General features: G+C 43.7%; 1 protein-coding gene across 2 annotated transcripts in view; it reads left to right on the top strand.

Annotated features, from left to right (window-relative positions):
- Positions 1-7,250: 7,250 nt before the first annotated feature.
- Positions 7,251-16,225, top strand: part of FBXW4 (F-box and WD repeat domain containing 4) — a 72,691-nt gene continuing 63,716 nt past the window's right edge. The window contains exons 1-3 of one of the 2 annotated variants that reach the window (XM_027767394.1): positions 7,251-7,401; positions 13,237-13,422; positions 14,172-14,304. In XM_027767394.1, the coding sequence (XP_027623195.1) occupies positions 7,307-7,401; positions 13,237-13,422; positions 14,172-14,304 (414 nt within the window). In that variant the 5' untranslated portion in view covers positions 7,251-7,306. The remainder of the gene's footprint in view (positions 7,402-13,236; positions 13,423-14,171; positions 14,305-16,225) is intronic. The other variant, XM_006166324.3, reaches the window with a different exon arrangement.

The raw sequence follows: 16,225 nt of genomic DNA, 5'->3' as shown, positions 1-16,225 counted from the left end.
CACGTGCGCTTGCCAGAAAGACAGAGAGACAGAAAGTGAGAAATCACCCCCCAGGAGGGATGGCCATGCCGCAATCCCTTCTCCTCCATTCTCCTCTCGGGCTCTTGGGCATGCACGCACGAGTTTAAACCACTGGGTCTGGGACTCGAACCGTGATTGACTACATGGGAGTCCAGCCATTACACAAACTGCTGGTCCCAATTTCTATTGTTTCTGTAATCAAGAGTAATCTCTGCTCTGCTGGAATGTGTGTGTGTATGTTTTTTTGTTAATTCATTTTCTTTAAAAAAATTTATTGTGGGGCCAGCAGGTGGCATGGTGGTTAAAGAGCTGGACACTTCCACATTTCTATCTATGGTTCGAGTACTGCACCTGGTGGCTTGCTTTCTCACTTTCTCTCTCTCTCCAGTCAAGTTAAAATAAATGAATGAATAAATAAAGTTAAGTAAATAATTCTTTAAAAATTTATTGTGACATGAAATGACAAGTCATTATAAGTCAGTATTTTGCGGTATTGATATCCGATTTTATCAACAGCATTTATTATTATTATTTTAATAAGTATTTTTTTTAACCAAAAATGCTATATTGTAGAAAAATTAGAAAATTTATAAAAGCAAAAGAAGAAGAAACATCGACTCCCTATAGTTAACTATTACTGTTTTGGAATATATCCTCTTTAGTGTATGTATATTCTTTTCCCCTCTCTCTCTCTCTTTTTTTTTTTAGATTTTTGTTACAGGTGTGTGCGCTTGCTTGCCAGAGAGAGACAGAGAAAGTGAGAAATCATCCCCCAGGGGGAATGGCCACACTACAGTCCTTTCTCCATTCTCTTCCCAGTGTTATGGGCACACGTGCATATGGTGTGCTTTTCAAGCTGCAGGTCCAGGACTTGAACATGTCAGCCTTGTAGGAATCCAGCGTCTTTAATGGCATGCCACCTGCGGGACCGTCCTTTTCCTGCTCATAACATCAGGGACATGCTATATAAACCCAACAGCACTAATTAAGTAGTGATTTTCTTCCTTAGTTTAAAATTTTACTTATTTTGTTATATATTAAATTTGTAACACTTTGGGTCATTTCTAACTTTCTTCTTAAAAAAATAGTTTGCTTACTGCTTATTTCCAATGACTTATAACTGAACAGAACTAGAAGTATAGGAAATAAAATTGCTCTGTCAGCAAACACTGATATGCATCGGGTGTTGAACAAATGAAACAGCACCTGGTATGTTGTAAGTACCATATTAAATATTGTTGGGAATCGTGTTCCAGAGAGATTATAACATTCTATAATATATAATTTAAAAATAGCAGTCAGTTGGGTTAACTAAACTCTACTTATTATGTTGAAAAGAATTTTAGTAGTAGAGTTTGAAATAAAGCATATTTCAGGTTAAGCTTCTTCTAGGTAGAAAATAATAATAGGAAAACCTTTCCTGAACATTCATATGCTTTAAAGTGTTTCAAAAGATTAAAATGAAATCACAGATATAAAAGATGAAAAGTCTTGAGTCAGCAGGTGGCGTGGTGGTTAAGGTGCTGGACTCCTACATGGCCGACCACCGTTTGAGTCCTGGACCTAGTGGCTTGTTTTCTCACTTTCTCTCTCTGTCTGTTTCTCTGTTTCTGGTGAGTACATGTGACCTATAGCAAATTAAATAATAATAATAACTGAAATAAACTAATTATATGAAAATTAAAAGTGGACATAGATAAAGTAATACATATTAAGTGAAAAGAAAATAGTAAGTTACAAAAAAAAAAAGGTACAACGTAGGTTATATAGAGCCTTTAAAAATTCCATAGACAAGCTGGCCCCATAAGTATTAGGTTAAAGGAGCTGGATCCCACATGGCTGACGGTGGTTCAGATTCTGGCCCCAGTGGCTTGAAAAACATGCTAAGCATGTGTGTGTACCTAAGATTCTGAACGGATGGAGAAATGGAGGAGAAGGCCCCATCATGGGAGTGGTGCTTTCTCCCCTCCCCTCTTTCTCTGTCTCTCTATCTCTCTCTGGAGAGCACATGTGCCCTCTGACAATTAAAAAATTTTTCACAAGAAAAAGACCATGAACTTAATAGTCAGTTGGTACTAGGGACATGAATAAGCATTTTTCAGAAGAAATACTAATGATTTATAACTACATGACCGGATATTCAGTGTTATTCATAGTTTTTTTTTTTTTTATGTGTATTTAAACAAGAGGGAGGAAGCGTTTTTTACATGTTACAAAGATAGGGACCAGGTGGTGGGACAGTGGGAGGGGTCCTGAGTTTGCAGTGCAGCCACCTCTGCACAAGCAGGGCCCAGCAAATGCTTGTGACTCTGCCGGCTGAGACTGGGGGTGGAATGTGGCACGGGGATGCAGTTGACAGTTGCCTGCCTCTTCACGCGTGTGTGTGTGTGTGTGTGTGTGTCTCATGGAAGAAATAAACTTTTTTAAAGTTTTTTTTTTTTTTTAATTTTTAAGAGTGTAATTAGAATTGGAAAGATAAAAATTGTGAAAGTATCAAGATCATGAAAAATAAGGAAAGCCCGAGAAACTGCTGTGGACCATAGGAGACTGCTATGGACCACAGGAGACAGGATAACTAAATACAATGTGGTGTCTTGAATTAAGACCGAAAAAGACATTAGGAGAAAATGGTGAACCCTGAGTAAAATCTGGAGTTTGTTAGTAGTAATGTACCAGTGTGCATAAACAAAGCCATGGTTATATAAAACGCTAATGTTAGGGGGAGCTGAGTTATGGGTATAGATGGAAATTTCTATATAATACTTTTGGGAAATCTAAATTATTCCAAGATTTAAAATGTTTATTTTGGGGGGGACCAGCAGATGGCATAATGGTTATGTCACTGGACTCCCACATGACCAACATGTTCAAGTCCCAGACCCAGTGACGTGAAACTCATCTGGCATATGTGCATGTATGCCCAAGATCCTGAGAGGAAGATAGCAGAGAGGGGATTGCAGCGTGGCTATCGGGTTGATTTCTCACTTTCCTTTTCTCTATCTTACCTCTATCTGGTGAGCACACAAGCTCTATAGCATAAAATTATAGTTATAAATTAAAAAAAAAAGAAGGACCAGGTAGTGGCGCAGCAGTAAAATGCAGAGCTCTGACCCACATAGGTAGGTCCTAGGTTCACGTTGGAGACCTCCATGAGTATTCTGGTGCACAGTTACCCACAGTCCAGGGCTGGCTGATGCTGTGGGGTGATTGTGGCATCAAGACTCTCTTGGGGGTATTGTCTATCTCTCATTGCTTGAAAAAAATAAGTAATTAAACCTTTGAAATGCACTGTTTTCCTTGACCCATTTAATACCATTTCTGTGATATTTTTCTCCACACACAAATAGAGGTACAAAGATATTTATTGCAGCTTGCTTATAATGGCAAAAGTCTGGAAACTGCTTAAATTATGATAGAGTCACACAGTAGAATTCTGGGTAGCTGTTAAGAGAATGAGATGGATCTAAATGTGTGATATGGAATGAATCCCAAGATAAATTTTTAAAGATATTGATTTATTTAACTTTAATTTTTTAGGTTTTGCTATAGGAGGAGTGTGCTTGCCAGAGAGAGAGAGAGAAAGTGAGAAATCACCCCCAGGGCGGGGTGATGGCCATGCCGTGATCCCTTCTCCTCCATTCTTCTCTCAGGATCTACAAATATAATTAGTATTTGGGTAGGATCTGGGCATGATTTTCAAGTCATTGGGTCCAGGACTCAACGGCCATGTGGGATCTAGCGGCTTTAACCTCCATGCCATCTGCTGGCCCCCCCCAGATAAACTGTGAAGTCAAGAAAGCATCGAGTAGAACAGTGATCTTTTTTTCTCTCAATTTTGTTTTTAAAAATTTACTATAGGGCATGTGCACTTGCTGAGAGAGAGAGACAGAGAGAAGGAAAGTGAAAAATCACCCCCTAGTGGGTGGCCATGTTACAATCCCTTCTCCATTTTCTTAGGATTTGGGGCATGCATGCATATGCGCCCTGCATGCTTTTCAAGCCACCAGGTCTGGGTCTCAAACCACACAGTTGGCCACACAGGCTCCAGGTACTTTAATCACCATGCCACTGGCTGGCCCAGCACAGTACTGTATATACATATGCACACACATGCATATATGTGCATATATAAATGTGTCTGTGCATATGTGTATATATGCACATATATATTTCTTTTTTTATTTAAAGGAGATATAGGTAGGAATACATGGTAGAAATATAGGTAGGAATGTCTATAGGTTACATACAGTTGTCTCTAGGAGGGAGAATCTTGGCCACAGGTAGAATGACTCACTTTTGTATTGTTAACCTTTCATACTGTCTGTGTTTTTTGTTTTTTTTTTAAATATTATTATTAACATTGTGCATTTAATACCTTACTAACCAAAAGTAATTATTCTACACAAGTAAATAAATGAAATAAGGTCAGGAAGCAGAGTAATAGATGTACATTTGGTGCGTATACTAGAAGTGTATTTCGTATCTTCTCTTTGTGCCTCCTAGAACCATCCTTTTCTTTCAGGTTTTTGCCATAGGGTGCATGTACTCACCAGAGAGAGACAATGAGAGGGAAAGTAAGAAATTCACATACCCCTCCCCCCAGCCCTCCAGGGGATGGCCAGAATACAATCCCTTCTCCTCCATTCTCTGCCTGGAGAGAATACACACATGACCAGTGTGATTTTCAAGCCACCAAGTTTGGGGCTCAAACTTCAGTCAGCCATGTGGGAGTCTAGCACCTTAACTACCACACCATCTGCTGGCCCCAGAACCACCCTTTCTAACCTGTGTCTATTAGAGTCCTAAAAGCAGGACTTGCTGGCGTTTAGTAAGGAGTGGTAAATGTGAAGGTATATGTATATGGACGAGATGTCTCTCTCTTTCCTTAGTGCATTTCTAGGCAGACACGGGAGCATCACTCTGTGTCCCAAGCAGTGTTCGTAGCTTGTCTAGTGGGGACAGAGGGCAATTGTGGGCCCCGAGGTGGAATTTCAAATTCACTGCTCTGATTTTTTTCACCATAGTTTAGTTATCCCTCTTTCCAAACCTCATGTAAATGAAACCAAGCAATATGAGTGCTCATGTAAGGTTTCTTTCATTCAGCATGCTTTTGTGATTCATCTACATTACTCTGCATATCAGCACTTCTTTCCTTTTTACTGCCAAGTAGTATTCTGTTGTATGAACATAGCACAGTGTGTTTATCCATTCTCCTGCTGATGGATGCCTGAGCTGTTTACAACTTTTGGCCCTTATGACTGAAGTTCCTATGAGAATTCTTAGACAGTCTTTTTGTAGATATATGCTTTTATTTCTCTTGGGTAAATGCTAGGTCATAGAGTATAAGTATATTTAGATTTATAATAAATCTCCAAGTATTTTCCCAAAGTGGCTGTACAAATTGCTTTCCCACCAAGAGTTACTTATTGGTCCTCAAAAGGAGATATAGATAGATAGATAGGTAGGTAGGTAGATAGGTAGGTAGATAGATAGATAGATAGATAGATAGATAGATAGATAGATAGATAGGTAGGTAGGTAGGTAGGTAGATAGATAGGCTGGCAGGTGGTGTGATGGTTAAGGGCACTAGACTCCTACATGATCGACTGTGGTTCAAGTCCCAGGCCTGGCAGCTTGCTTTCTCACATTCCCTCTCTCTCTCAATCTGTACCTCTCTGGTCAAATTAAGTAAGAAACTAAATAAATAAAGTTAAATAAAATAATTATTTTAAAAAAGTATACACACACACATATATAGAGAGGATTTCTTCATCTGAATATACGCCCTTTGTCACATATATATTTTACTAATGTTTTCTCCCAGATTGTGACTTGTGTATTCATTTTGGTGAACAGAAATTTTCATTTATGGGGGCTGGCAGGTGATGTGGTAGTTAAGGGTACTGGACTCCCACATGACCTCTGGTCAAATTAAGTAAGAAACTAAATAAATAAAGTTAAATAAAATATAATTCTTTAAAAAATAAATTTTCAATTTTGATAAAGTCTAATTTATTGGATTTCTCTTTTCATGTTATTGCTTTTTGTATCCTAAAAACCCTTGCCTACCTCCAGTCAGAGGTGTTTTTGTAAGACAGGACCTTGCCCTGTCATGATCCTCCTGCCTTAGCTGCTGAGGTGGGACTAGAGCGCATGCCACCAGGCCTACCCTTCTCTAGGAAGAGTCTCACTCTGTTGCCTGGCTGGCCTTGGGTTTGTGATCCTCCTCCTCAGCACCCCAAGTCACTGGGATTGCAAGTGTACACCACCATGCCCATCCTTTAGGTTGGGCTGGGTATCAACCCCAGGCCTCCCATGTGGTTCCAGCCTGCAGAGCACAGCGTCTTAGCGTGCACACCAGCAAAGCAGGGCCTGGAGAGGTGTTTTTATGTACTTTCTTCTAACAGCTTTGTAGTTTTAGACTTTATGTTTAGATTTATGATTTATTTATTTACTTATTTGAAGTTCATGTCTCCCAAGCGGGGGTTGGGGGTGGGGGTGGGGTGGGGTTTGGACACCTCCAACATTGTCTTCACACTACGACTCACTCCCAGTCTCAGCTGACTCAGGTCATGGACACATGCACAATGGCATGCTCGGGGTCCCAGGATGTGAATCCAGAGCCTTTCCTGTGTGGATCCAGTTGTGCTACCCCTGTGCAACCACCTGGCTACCTAGGATTAATTTTAAATTACTTTTGCTATATGGTGTGAGGTAGTGGTTAGGGTTTATGTGTTTTCCGTATGGAGATCCAGTGGTTCTAACACTATTTGTTATCTCTTCTCCAATAGATTACTTACCATCACTGCGGCACTTTTTTTTTTTTTTTTTTTTTTTTTTAGGGAGAGATTTTTGCTATAGAGAGCATGTGCTCGCTGGAGACAGAGACAGAAAGCAATAACTCACCATCCCCCAGGGGAGTGGCTATGCCACAATCTCTTCTCTTCCATTCTCCTCTCTGGACTTTGGCACATATGCACATGCACCTGGTGTGAGTTTAAGCCACCAGGTCCAGGATTTGAACCATGGTTGACTACGTGGGACTCCAGTGACGTAACCATTATGTCAGCTCCTGGTTTAATAGTTTAAAGAATAGGCTTTTCTCCTTGGCTTTTGTTTATCAAGTATGAAGAAAGGACAGTTACTCCTTTCTGGTCTCTTAACTCCTTCACTTAGCATTGAGTTATATCTGGATGTTCCTGAGTCCCGACTCAGTAAGCGCAAAGGGTTCCCTCTGGTTGGCAGGGTTGTAGTGACTGTATCGTCTCTTCTGCCCGGACACAGAATGACCAGCATACCGGTGAAGGAACGGGTCAAGGTGTCTCAGAACTGGAGGCTGGGGCGCTGCCGAGAGGGGATTCTGCTGAAGTGGAGATGCAGGCAAGTAACCTCTTGCTCTTTTAAAGCTACCTGAGACTGGAAAGCATAATGGAAGTGGGAAATCCGGTCCTGACTGCAGTATAGCTGGGGCTGCTCGGGTGGGATGGCACTGGTGATCTTTTAAACAGCACAAAGATGTCATCAGAAGGACAACTTTTTTGCACATTTAAAAGAAAGGGCCCTGGGAACCAGCAGTTAGCGTAATGGCTATGTCGCTGGACTCCCACGTAGTCAACCACGGTTTGCATCCCGGACCCAGTGGCTTAAAACCCACGCTGGGTGTGTGTGCGTGCGTGCCCAAGATCCCGAGAGGAGAATGGAGGAGAAGGGATTGCGGCGTGGCCATCCTCTCTGGGGGGTGATTTCTTGCTTTCTGTCTCTCTGTCTCTGTCTGTCTGGGGAGCGCACGGGCCCTATAGTGAGAAACCTCTCTCAAAAAAAAAAAAAAAAAAGAAACGTTCCTGGGACCGGCAGGTGGCATGGTGATTAGGGGCACTGGACTCCCACCTGGCCGACCGTGGTTCGAGTCCTGGACCTGGTGGCTTGCTTTCTCACTTTCCCTTTCTCTCTCTCTCTCACTCTGTCCCTCTCTGGTCAAATTAAAATAAACAAATGAATATGGTTGAATAGAATAACTCTTAAAAAAAAAAAAGGAAATTTCTTAAAAGAAAGGATTTGGCTTATGTCCTCATGTTAAGGCAGCTGAAGTCCACATTCTGTGTGGTTCAAGTCCCAAACCTGGTGGCTTGAGAAAAACATCGGGCACACGTGTGTACATGCTCCAAATCCCAAAGGATGGAGAGATGCTTTCCTTCTCTCTCTCCTTCTTTTTCTCCCCCTCTCTCTCTGGCAAGCGCACATAGCCTCTGGTAAAAAATTTTAATAAAGAAAAAGGTTATAGGAAATGTATTTTGTTTTTAAAATTTTCATACTTTTTAATGATATTTTTAAAATGTGGGCTGGCTCTGTGGTCTGGTGTTTGGGGCAGTGAGCTCCCACATGACTGACTGCACGGTTCAAGTCCTGGGCCCAGTATCTTGGGAAACACCCCAGGCACACGTGCGTGGGTGCCCAAATCCCGACAGGTGGGAGAGATGCAGCAGCAGGGTTTGCAGCATGACCATGCCCCATAGAGGGTGTGTTAGCTCTTATTCTCCCTGTTGGGCATACATGCCCTCTAGCGCAAGGGAAAAAAAAATTAGGGACCAGCAGATGCCATAATAGTTACGTTGCTGGACTCCCACATAGTCTGCCGCAGTTTGAACCTCGGACCTGGTGGCTTAAAACTCATACTGGGTGCATGTGTGTGCATGCCCAAGATCCCAAGGGGAGAATGGAGGAGAAGGAATTGTGGTGTAGCCACGCTCCTTGGGAGGTGATTTCTCCCTTCTGTCTCTTTTTGTCTCTCTGGCAGGCACATACACCCTATAGCAAAAATCTCTCTGAAAAAAACAAAACAGACAAACAAAAAATTTAAAAAGTTGGGACTAGCAGTTGGCACAATGACTATGTCGCTGGACTCCCATGTAGTCGACCGCGGTTCGAGTCCCAGTCCCAGTGGCTTAAACTCATGCTGTGCGCGTTGCATGTGTGCCCAAAATCCTGAGAGGAGAATGGAGAAGAAGGAATTGCAGCGTGGCCATCCCCCCTGGGGGGTGATTTCTCACTTTCTGTCTCTCTGTCTCTGTCTTTCTGGCGAGCGCCCGTGCCCTATAGCAAAAACCTCTCAAAAAAAATTTTTTTTTAAAGTTTATTGTAGATGAGACCAGCAGTTGGAGTAATGGCTTTGTTGCTGGACTCCCATGTAGTCAACCACGGTTCAAGTCCTGGACCTGGTGACTTAAAATTAAAAAAAAAAAAAAAAAAGTTTATTGTAGAAATTTGAAAAAATAGAAAAGTCTAATGAAGAAAATAAAACTTATCTGTAATTCCACCATTTAGAGGTAACCTCTGTTGTTGTTGTTGTTGTTTTAAGAATTATTTATTTATCTTTATTTATTTATTTTAATTTGACTGGAGAGGGACAGAGTAAGAAAGAGAGAGAGAGAGCAAGCCACCAGGTCCAGGACTCAAACTGCAGTCGGCCATGTGGGAGTCCAGCACCCTTAACTACCACGCCACCTGCTAGTCCCTCAGAGGTAACCTCTGTTAACTAACCTTATTAAAGGAAGTAAATAAAGTCTGTGTTTCAACCATCTTCTCTTATAATTATTTTTCTTTAACATTTCTACTCTTGGGAACCAGCAGTTAGTGTAATGGCTATGTCGCTGGACTCCCACGTAGTTGACCGTGGTTCACGTCCCGGACCTGGTGGCTTAAAACTCACACCAGGCGCGTGTGCGTGCGGCCCAAGATCCTGAGAGGAGAATGGAGGAGAAGGGATTGTGGCGTGGCCATCCCCCCTGGGGGGTGATTTCTCGCTTTCTGTCTCTATGTCTCTGTCTGTCTGGCAAGCACACTCACCCTATAGCGAAAACCTCTCCAAAAAACAAACAAACAAAAACAAAACAAAACAAACAAAAAAAAACACTTCTACTCTTCACTGTTGGTTTTCTTTCTTTTTTTTTTTTTAAAAAAAACCCTATTATTTATTTAATTTTATTTATTCATTCATTTATTTTAATTTAACCAGAGAGAGACACAGAGAGAGAGAGAGAGAAAGGGAGAAAGGAAGCCACCAGGTCCGGGACTCGAACCATGGTCGACCATGTGGGAGTGTCCAGCACCTTAACCACAACACCACCTGCTGGTCCTGACTGTTTGTTTTCTTTAGTCCTCTTCCCTGCATTATTAAAAGGCAAGTTGTATTGGGACCAGCAAATGCTATAATGGTTACATCGTTGGTTTCCCACATAGTTGACCATGGTTTGAGTCCTAGACTTGGTGGCTTAAAGCTCATAGGGGGTGCATGTGTGTGGGTGCCCAAAATCCCAAGAGGAGAATGGAGGAGAAGGGATTGTGGTGCCTCAGAAACATGGGATTTGGTGTGGCTGGCACCACTGGGGGATGATTTCCCACTTTCTGTCTCTCTGTCTCTCTCTGTCTCTGGGAAGCGCATGCACCCTATAGCAAAAATCTCTCCCTAAAAAAAAAGGCAAGTCAGATCTAAAGATTGCATATATATGTTACAGGAAGCGAAAGTTAGAAAAAGTGCCAGGAAATTTAGATGATGGCTCTGGCATTGCTGATGTCACAAATTTTATGCTTTGTTGATGAATTGTTATTTTTTTAAAAATATGTTTCAAATTGGGAACCAGCAGTTAGTGTAATGGCTATGTCGCTGGACTCCCATGTAGTTGACTGCGGTTCGCGTCCCTGACCCGGTGGCTTAAAACTCACACCCGGCGCGTGGGCGTGCGTGCCCAAGATCCCGAGAGGAGAATGGAGGAGAAGGGATTGTGGCGTGACGATCCCCCCTGGGGAGTGATTTCTCGCTTTCTGTCTCTCATGTCTCTCTGTCTGTCTGGCGAGTGCACGCGCCCTATAGCGAAAAACCTCTCGAAAAAAAAAAAGTTTCAAATTAACAGAGGATAACTGCACTTGTCAGAGAGACAGAGACAGAGAAAGGGAGAAGAGGAAGAAAGCACCTCCCAGTGGAGTGTGGTCATGTTGTAATCGCCCCTCCATCCGAACCTTGAGCATGCACGCACGTGTGCAGGCATGTCCTCAGGCTGCCAGAGCTGGGACCCGGACCACAGTCAGCCATGTGAGATCTGACTTATTTCCACTGGTTTCACTGACATCATGGTTGTGAACCATGTGGTGGTGATGATGGCAAAGAAGCTACAGGAGAGAAAGATGGATTTTTAGAATGCAGGACTTCACCCTCTTCTTTCACCTTTTAGTCCCAGAGAATAGTTTATTTCTCCATCAAGGTTTTGTCCCTGATGTTGTCTTTTTGGGCTTGCTTCAAGTAGTTTGACAAATAAACACGGAACAGTCACCAGGTTGCCCCGGGATTCTCCACTGCTCACCTGGTATGAACCTGGTTTCTTGTCCTAGGCAAGTGGCTGTTTACCAGATGACTCTAAACCCATGAATTTCAACCCGCTCTGTTTGCCGCCTACTTGAGTGTGCTGCACACTCACGCAAGGGGTGTTCAAGAGGAATGTGCACGGTGAGAATGCAGGCATCTGTACACATTCTACCCGTGTTCCACATAATATATGCACACACTTGTAAAAACCTCCTGAGCAGAAACTCAGTTACTGCAAGTCCAGGCTGCATTTAATGGCCCGTCAAGTCAATTTGCAGAACTTTTCCACATTCCCATGATGCTTGTATTAAAGAGCCTGGGGATGAAACACAGCCCAGTTTGCTTAGTTTGCTCGGACAGACTTGGCAGTGGGAGATGGCGTCTCCGTACATGGGGTGAACCAGCTGTCCCTCTGCTCTTCTTGGAACCTGGCACCTCTAGGACACCTCTCTAGGGTAGGACAGGTGGGATGTCTGCCTTGGGAAAGGGACTTGGTTCCCAGCAGAGAGCCTCATGTCTGGCAGAATGTTCTTTCTTTGTAAGGCTTACTCCATGCCATGGCTTCTAACCTTTCTTTTCCTATCAGATTGTAGAGGGAATCTTTCACTATTTGTGGAATTCTCTCACCAGGTGCCCATGAGCACTGACTTTCTTTTTTTTTTTTTTTGGAGAGTTTTTTTTTTTTTTTTTTTTTTTTTGCTATAGGGCGTGTGCACTTGCCAGACAGACAAAGACAGAGAGACAGAAAGCGAGAAATCACCCTCCCCCGGGGGGATGGCCACGCCGCAATCCCTTGTCCTTCATTCTCCTCTCGGGATCTTGGGCACGCATGCACATGTGCCTGGCGTGAGTTTAAGCCACCGGGTCTGGGACTTGAACTGCAGTTGACTACATGGGAGTTCAGCGACATAGCCATTACGCTAGCTGCTGGTCCCAAGCGTTGACTTTCTTAGTAGCCCCAGCACCGCAGTAGACTGCTCTGGAGCTGTTTTTCCATCGCCACTTAAATCCTGTATTCCAGAAATGTAGATATCCCTGTGATGATCTAGGTATCTACTCAATATGTCAGCATCCTTTCCTAAATGGCCTTCTTCCTTTCCCTTGTCAATGGTAATTGGTCCCTTCATTCTAGACAGGCAGGGGAAGAGGGCTTTCCAGAGCTCATGCTTTTCTTTTCTCCATTATAGCCTAACTCTCCTATTGGGGAAGGGGTATAGGAGTTTTAGAACCTTGAAACATATCACGTTCACTTCAAATTAGTGAGTACGCAGAAGGGAACAAAGTTATTTCATGCAGCTGGAAGATTTTTTTTGACCCTCTGTACCATCAACCATTGAATTTATTTTAAAAGAATTATTTTATTTAACTTTATTTATTGACTTATGTATTTATTTTAATTTGACATAACAAGGACAGATTGAGTAAGAGAGAGGGAAAGCGAGAAAGCAAGCCGCCAGGTTCAGGACACGAACAACAGTCGGCCATGTGGGAGTCCAGTGCCCTTAACCACCATGCCACTTGCCAGTCCCCCATCTACCATTGAATTTTGTAAGCTCCACCTAGAAATCTACCTAGATGTTAAATGTTAAACATTAAATGTTAAGCATTCACCAATTAAAAGCGATATTTAGTTGCTCTTTTAATTCCAACTAATTTTTTATAAAGCCCAAGGAAGATTGGGTTACCACAGAATTCAATGGCTGTAATTTTTGGAGGGTAGTCACAGGGCTGGAAATTTTGAAGGAAGGGATTAAGGTATACACTGTTCGCCTTGCAGGTTCCTTCTTCAAAGATCGAAGTTGGGTTTTCATGCCGTATCTTGATGATTTTTACATTTCCTTTTCTGTCTCTGACTGCAGTCAGATGCCCTGGATGCAGCTGGAAGATGATTCTCTGTACATATCCCAGGCTAACTTCATCCTGGCCTACCAGTTCCGCCCAGATGGTGCCAGCCTGAATCGCCGCCCCCTGGGAGTCTTCGCTGGGCACGATGAGGACGTTTGCCACTTCGTGCTGGCCAACTCGCATATTATCAGTGCGGGAGGGTAAGCGCTGCAGGTTTCTCCTTCCCCCCTCATCCTTCGTGTTCTTCCGGAATCTTCTACCTGCCTTAGATTTTTTTTGCCTCAACTCCAAAAGGATCACAAGGGACACTAGAAGAAAGGGTAGTGGTTGTTTTCCATTTAAAGCAGAGAGATTTATTAAAAGCAGTTAATAGAGTTAGCTAGAAAAGGAAAACAGAAAGAACTTTCAATGAAGAGCAAAGCTTTTGATACTTTCTAGAGGTAAAATTATTTTGTCTCAGTTTTGTTCAGCCCCAAGTGTGCTCAAGAAGTGAAGGTATCTTGGGAACCAGCAGTTAGCGTAATGGCTATGTCGCTGGACTCCCATGTAGTCGACCGCGGTTCGCGTCCGGGACCCAGTGGCTTAAAACTCACGCCGGGCACGTGTGTGTGCATGCCCAAGATCCTGAGAGGAGAATGGAGGAGAAGGGATTGCAGCGTGACCATCCCCCCCTGGGGGGTGATTTCTCGCTTTCTGTCTCTATGTTTCTCTCTGTCTGTCTGGCGAGTGCACGCGCCCTATAGCGAAAAACCTCTCAAAAAAAAAAAAAAAAAAAAAAGAAGTGAAGGTATCTAGAAACAGCACCTTACTGGGCTGAATTGCCTAATGCTTAGTGAACTTGGTTGTCGGTGGAGGCTTGGGTTGTCTCTGGGTTGTCTCTGTAGACTTGTTCTCTTTGAACAGAGAGAATCATTGGCTCTTGGGGGTGGACTCTTGGTTTCTCTCCTAGAGATGGGAAGATTGGTGTTCATAAGATTCACAGCACCTTCACTGGCAAGTACTCGGCCCATGAACAGGAGGTGAACTGTGTGGACTGCAAAGGGGGCATCGTTGTGAGCGGCTCCAGAGACCGGACTGCCAAGGTGAGGCGGTCTCCCCTTTACATGCTGTTATCCCCTCCCGTCTATAGGGAGTGGGCGGGAGAGGGTGGGTAGGGCCTTGAGTCCCAGGATTGGTTGGGAGCACTGGGTGGGGGGTAGGGGGACAGCAACACAATAAAGGACTCACTTATGTGCCTCTGGCACGCAGCATGCCATGCCAGGCTGCCTCCCTGCCAGCTGGCCTGGGCAAGGAGTGGACAGTGGCTGGGAAGCTTGCCACTCACTTGAAATGTGGCGTGAACTCAAAAACAGAGCCTGGCCAGCTTTTCCTCCCCGAGCTGAGTTTCCTCAAGTTTGTGGGTTGAATTCTGACCCCAATATTTTATTTTAAAATCTCCCTCCTTTTGCCTACTGTCTGTTTAGGGAGGTTAATTTTTCACCACCTTGTTTATAAGCAATCAGGCTGATAATTACAATGTATTTTTACTGCTTCTCTGGAGAGCGATGTGGTCAGTAGGCTGTAGAGACAGCAAGAGAAGAGTGCTGTTTGTTGCATCATTGCCAAACTGCCCGGTCCACAGCCATCTGCCAAGGCTTAAAAGAATAAGGTTGATAAATAGTGTGACCCTTGCTTTATGGACTCAGCTTATCCACATCTGGGTCAAATAGGCTCCCATCTGTGAGAAAGAGGGAATTCTTTCTCCGTGCCTTTGTCCGGCAGCCCGAGCAGGCCTATATAGGCCTGGTCCTTTGGGGCCGCAGTGGGAACTTTGCTGACAGTTCAGTTGGTGATGCCCAAGGCCCAGCGGTGTCCTGCTCATCCATTCCCCACATCTGGAGGCTCCATAGTGCTAACAGGAGCAAAACGCTTGTCAGTGTCAGCAGAGGGGCCTCTCAGACGCAGGGAGAGGACACGGGAGGGGACTTTGCTCTAACTTTTCCAACTCCATGTACCCTCTAGTGACACCTCTTTCATGTAGAAATGTTGCTAATTTATGTAAAAAGAGGGGCTAAGTAGTTCCTTTCTATGTATGGAAGTTTCTCCTCCCTTTGCTGTTTTCTGCCTGATATTTGCTATGGTGTCAGAGAAGGCAGGCCGCATAGGAAGCCTGATAGACATCCAGCCAGTCTTTTGAATCAACATGGAAACTATATTTCTTGCCACTTGCTTCCCATTTCTCTGCCCCTTACTTTGACATCACAGTTTCTGATTGATCACTGCCTTTGTACTGTTCCTTGAGAAGATACTGACCTTCACTTGCTGTACTGCAAGTACAGCGATTTGCAGGACCAGCAGGTGGTGTGGTGGTTAAGGCGCTGGGTGACCATGGTTTGAGTCCTAAACCTGGCAGCCTGAAAAATCACACTGGGCACGCATGTGTACATGCCCAAAATCCCAAGAAGAGAGTGGAGAGGGGATTGCGGCGTGGCCATTCCCGGAGGAGGGGGGGTTCTTACTTTACCTCTCAGTGTCCCTCTCTGTCTCACTCAGGTAAGCACCCTATGGCAAAAAAACTAAAAAATAAGTTAACTTGCATAGAAACGTTTTATGGCTTGTGAGACTTACATATTCCCATCTCAGCTGGTGCCTTCCTGTGGTGGCTTCAGGTTTCCTGGGTTCCTCCTCCTTAGTGACATCCCTTTCTTCTGTCCTCCTCTCTGTGGTCTAAAACTGAGTTTTACGATCACAGGTAGCATTTCAAGGGTGTGGACTACTTACAATGGAAGAACAATAGCAATTGTATTTGGGATATTGGATTAGTTTCATGTTTAAATTCGGATTCAACCCTATTTAATGGCTTCAATTTGTTTTTAAGATTTTAAATAAACTTCTATTTTAATTTTTAAAAAAATTTTGAGAGTTTTTTTGCTATAGGGCACGTGCACTCACCAGAGAGACAGAAAGCGAGAAATCACTGCCGCCCCCCCCCCCCCCCCCCCCGGGACACCCCCCCCACACCCC

Source organism: Tupaia chinensis, unplaced genomic scaffold (genome assembly GCF_000334495.1).
Source record: "Tupaia chinensis unplaced genomic scaffold, TupChi_1.0 Scaffold144255_1, whole genome shotgun sequence".
Taxonomy (NCBI): domain Eukaryota; kingdom Metazoa; phylum Chordata; class Mammalia; order Scandentia; family Tupaiidae; genus Tupaia; species Tupaia belangeri.
Note: the sequence above shows the minus strand (reverse complement) of the source record. Positions and strands in the feature narration are given on the sequence as shown.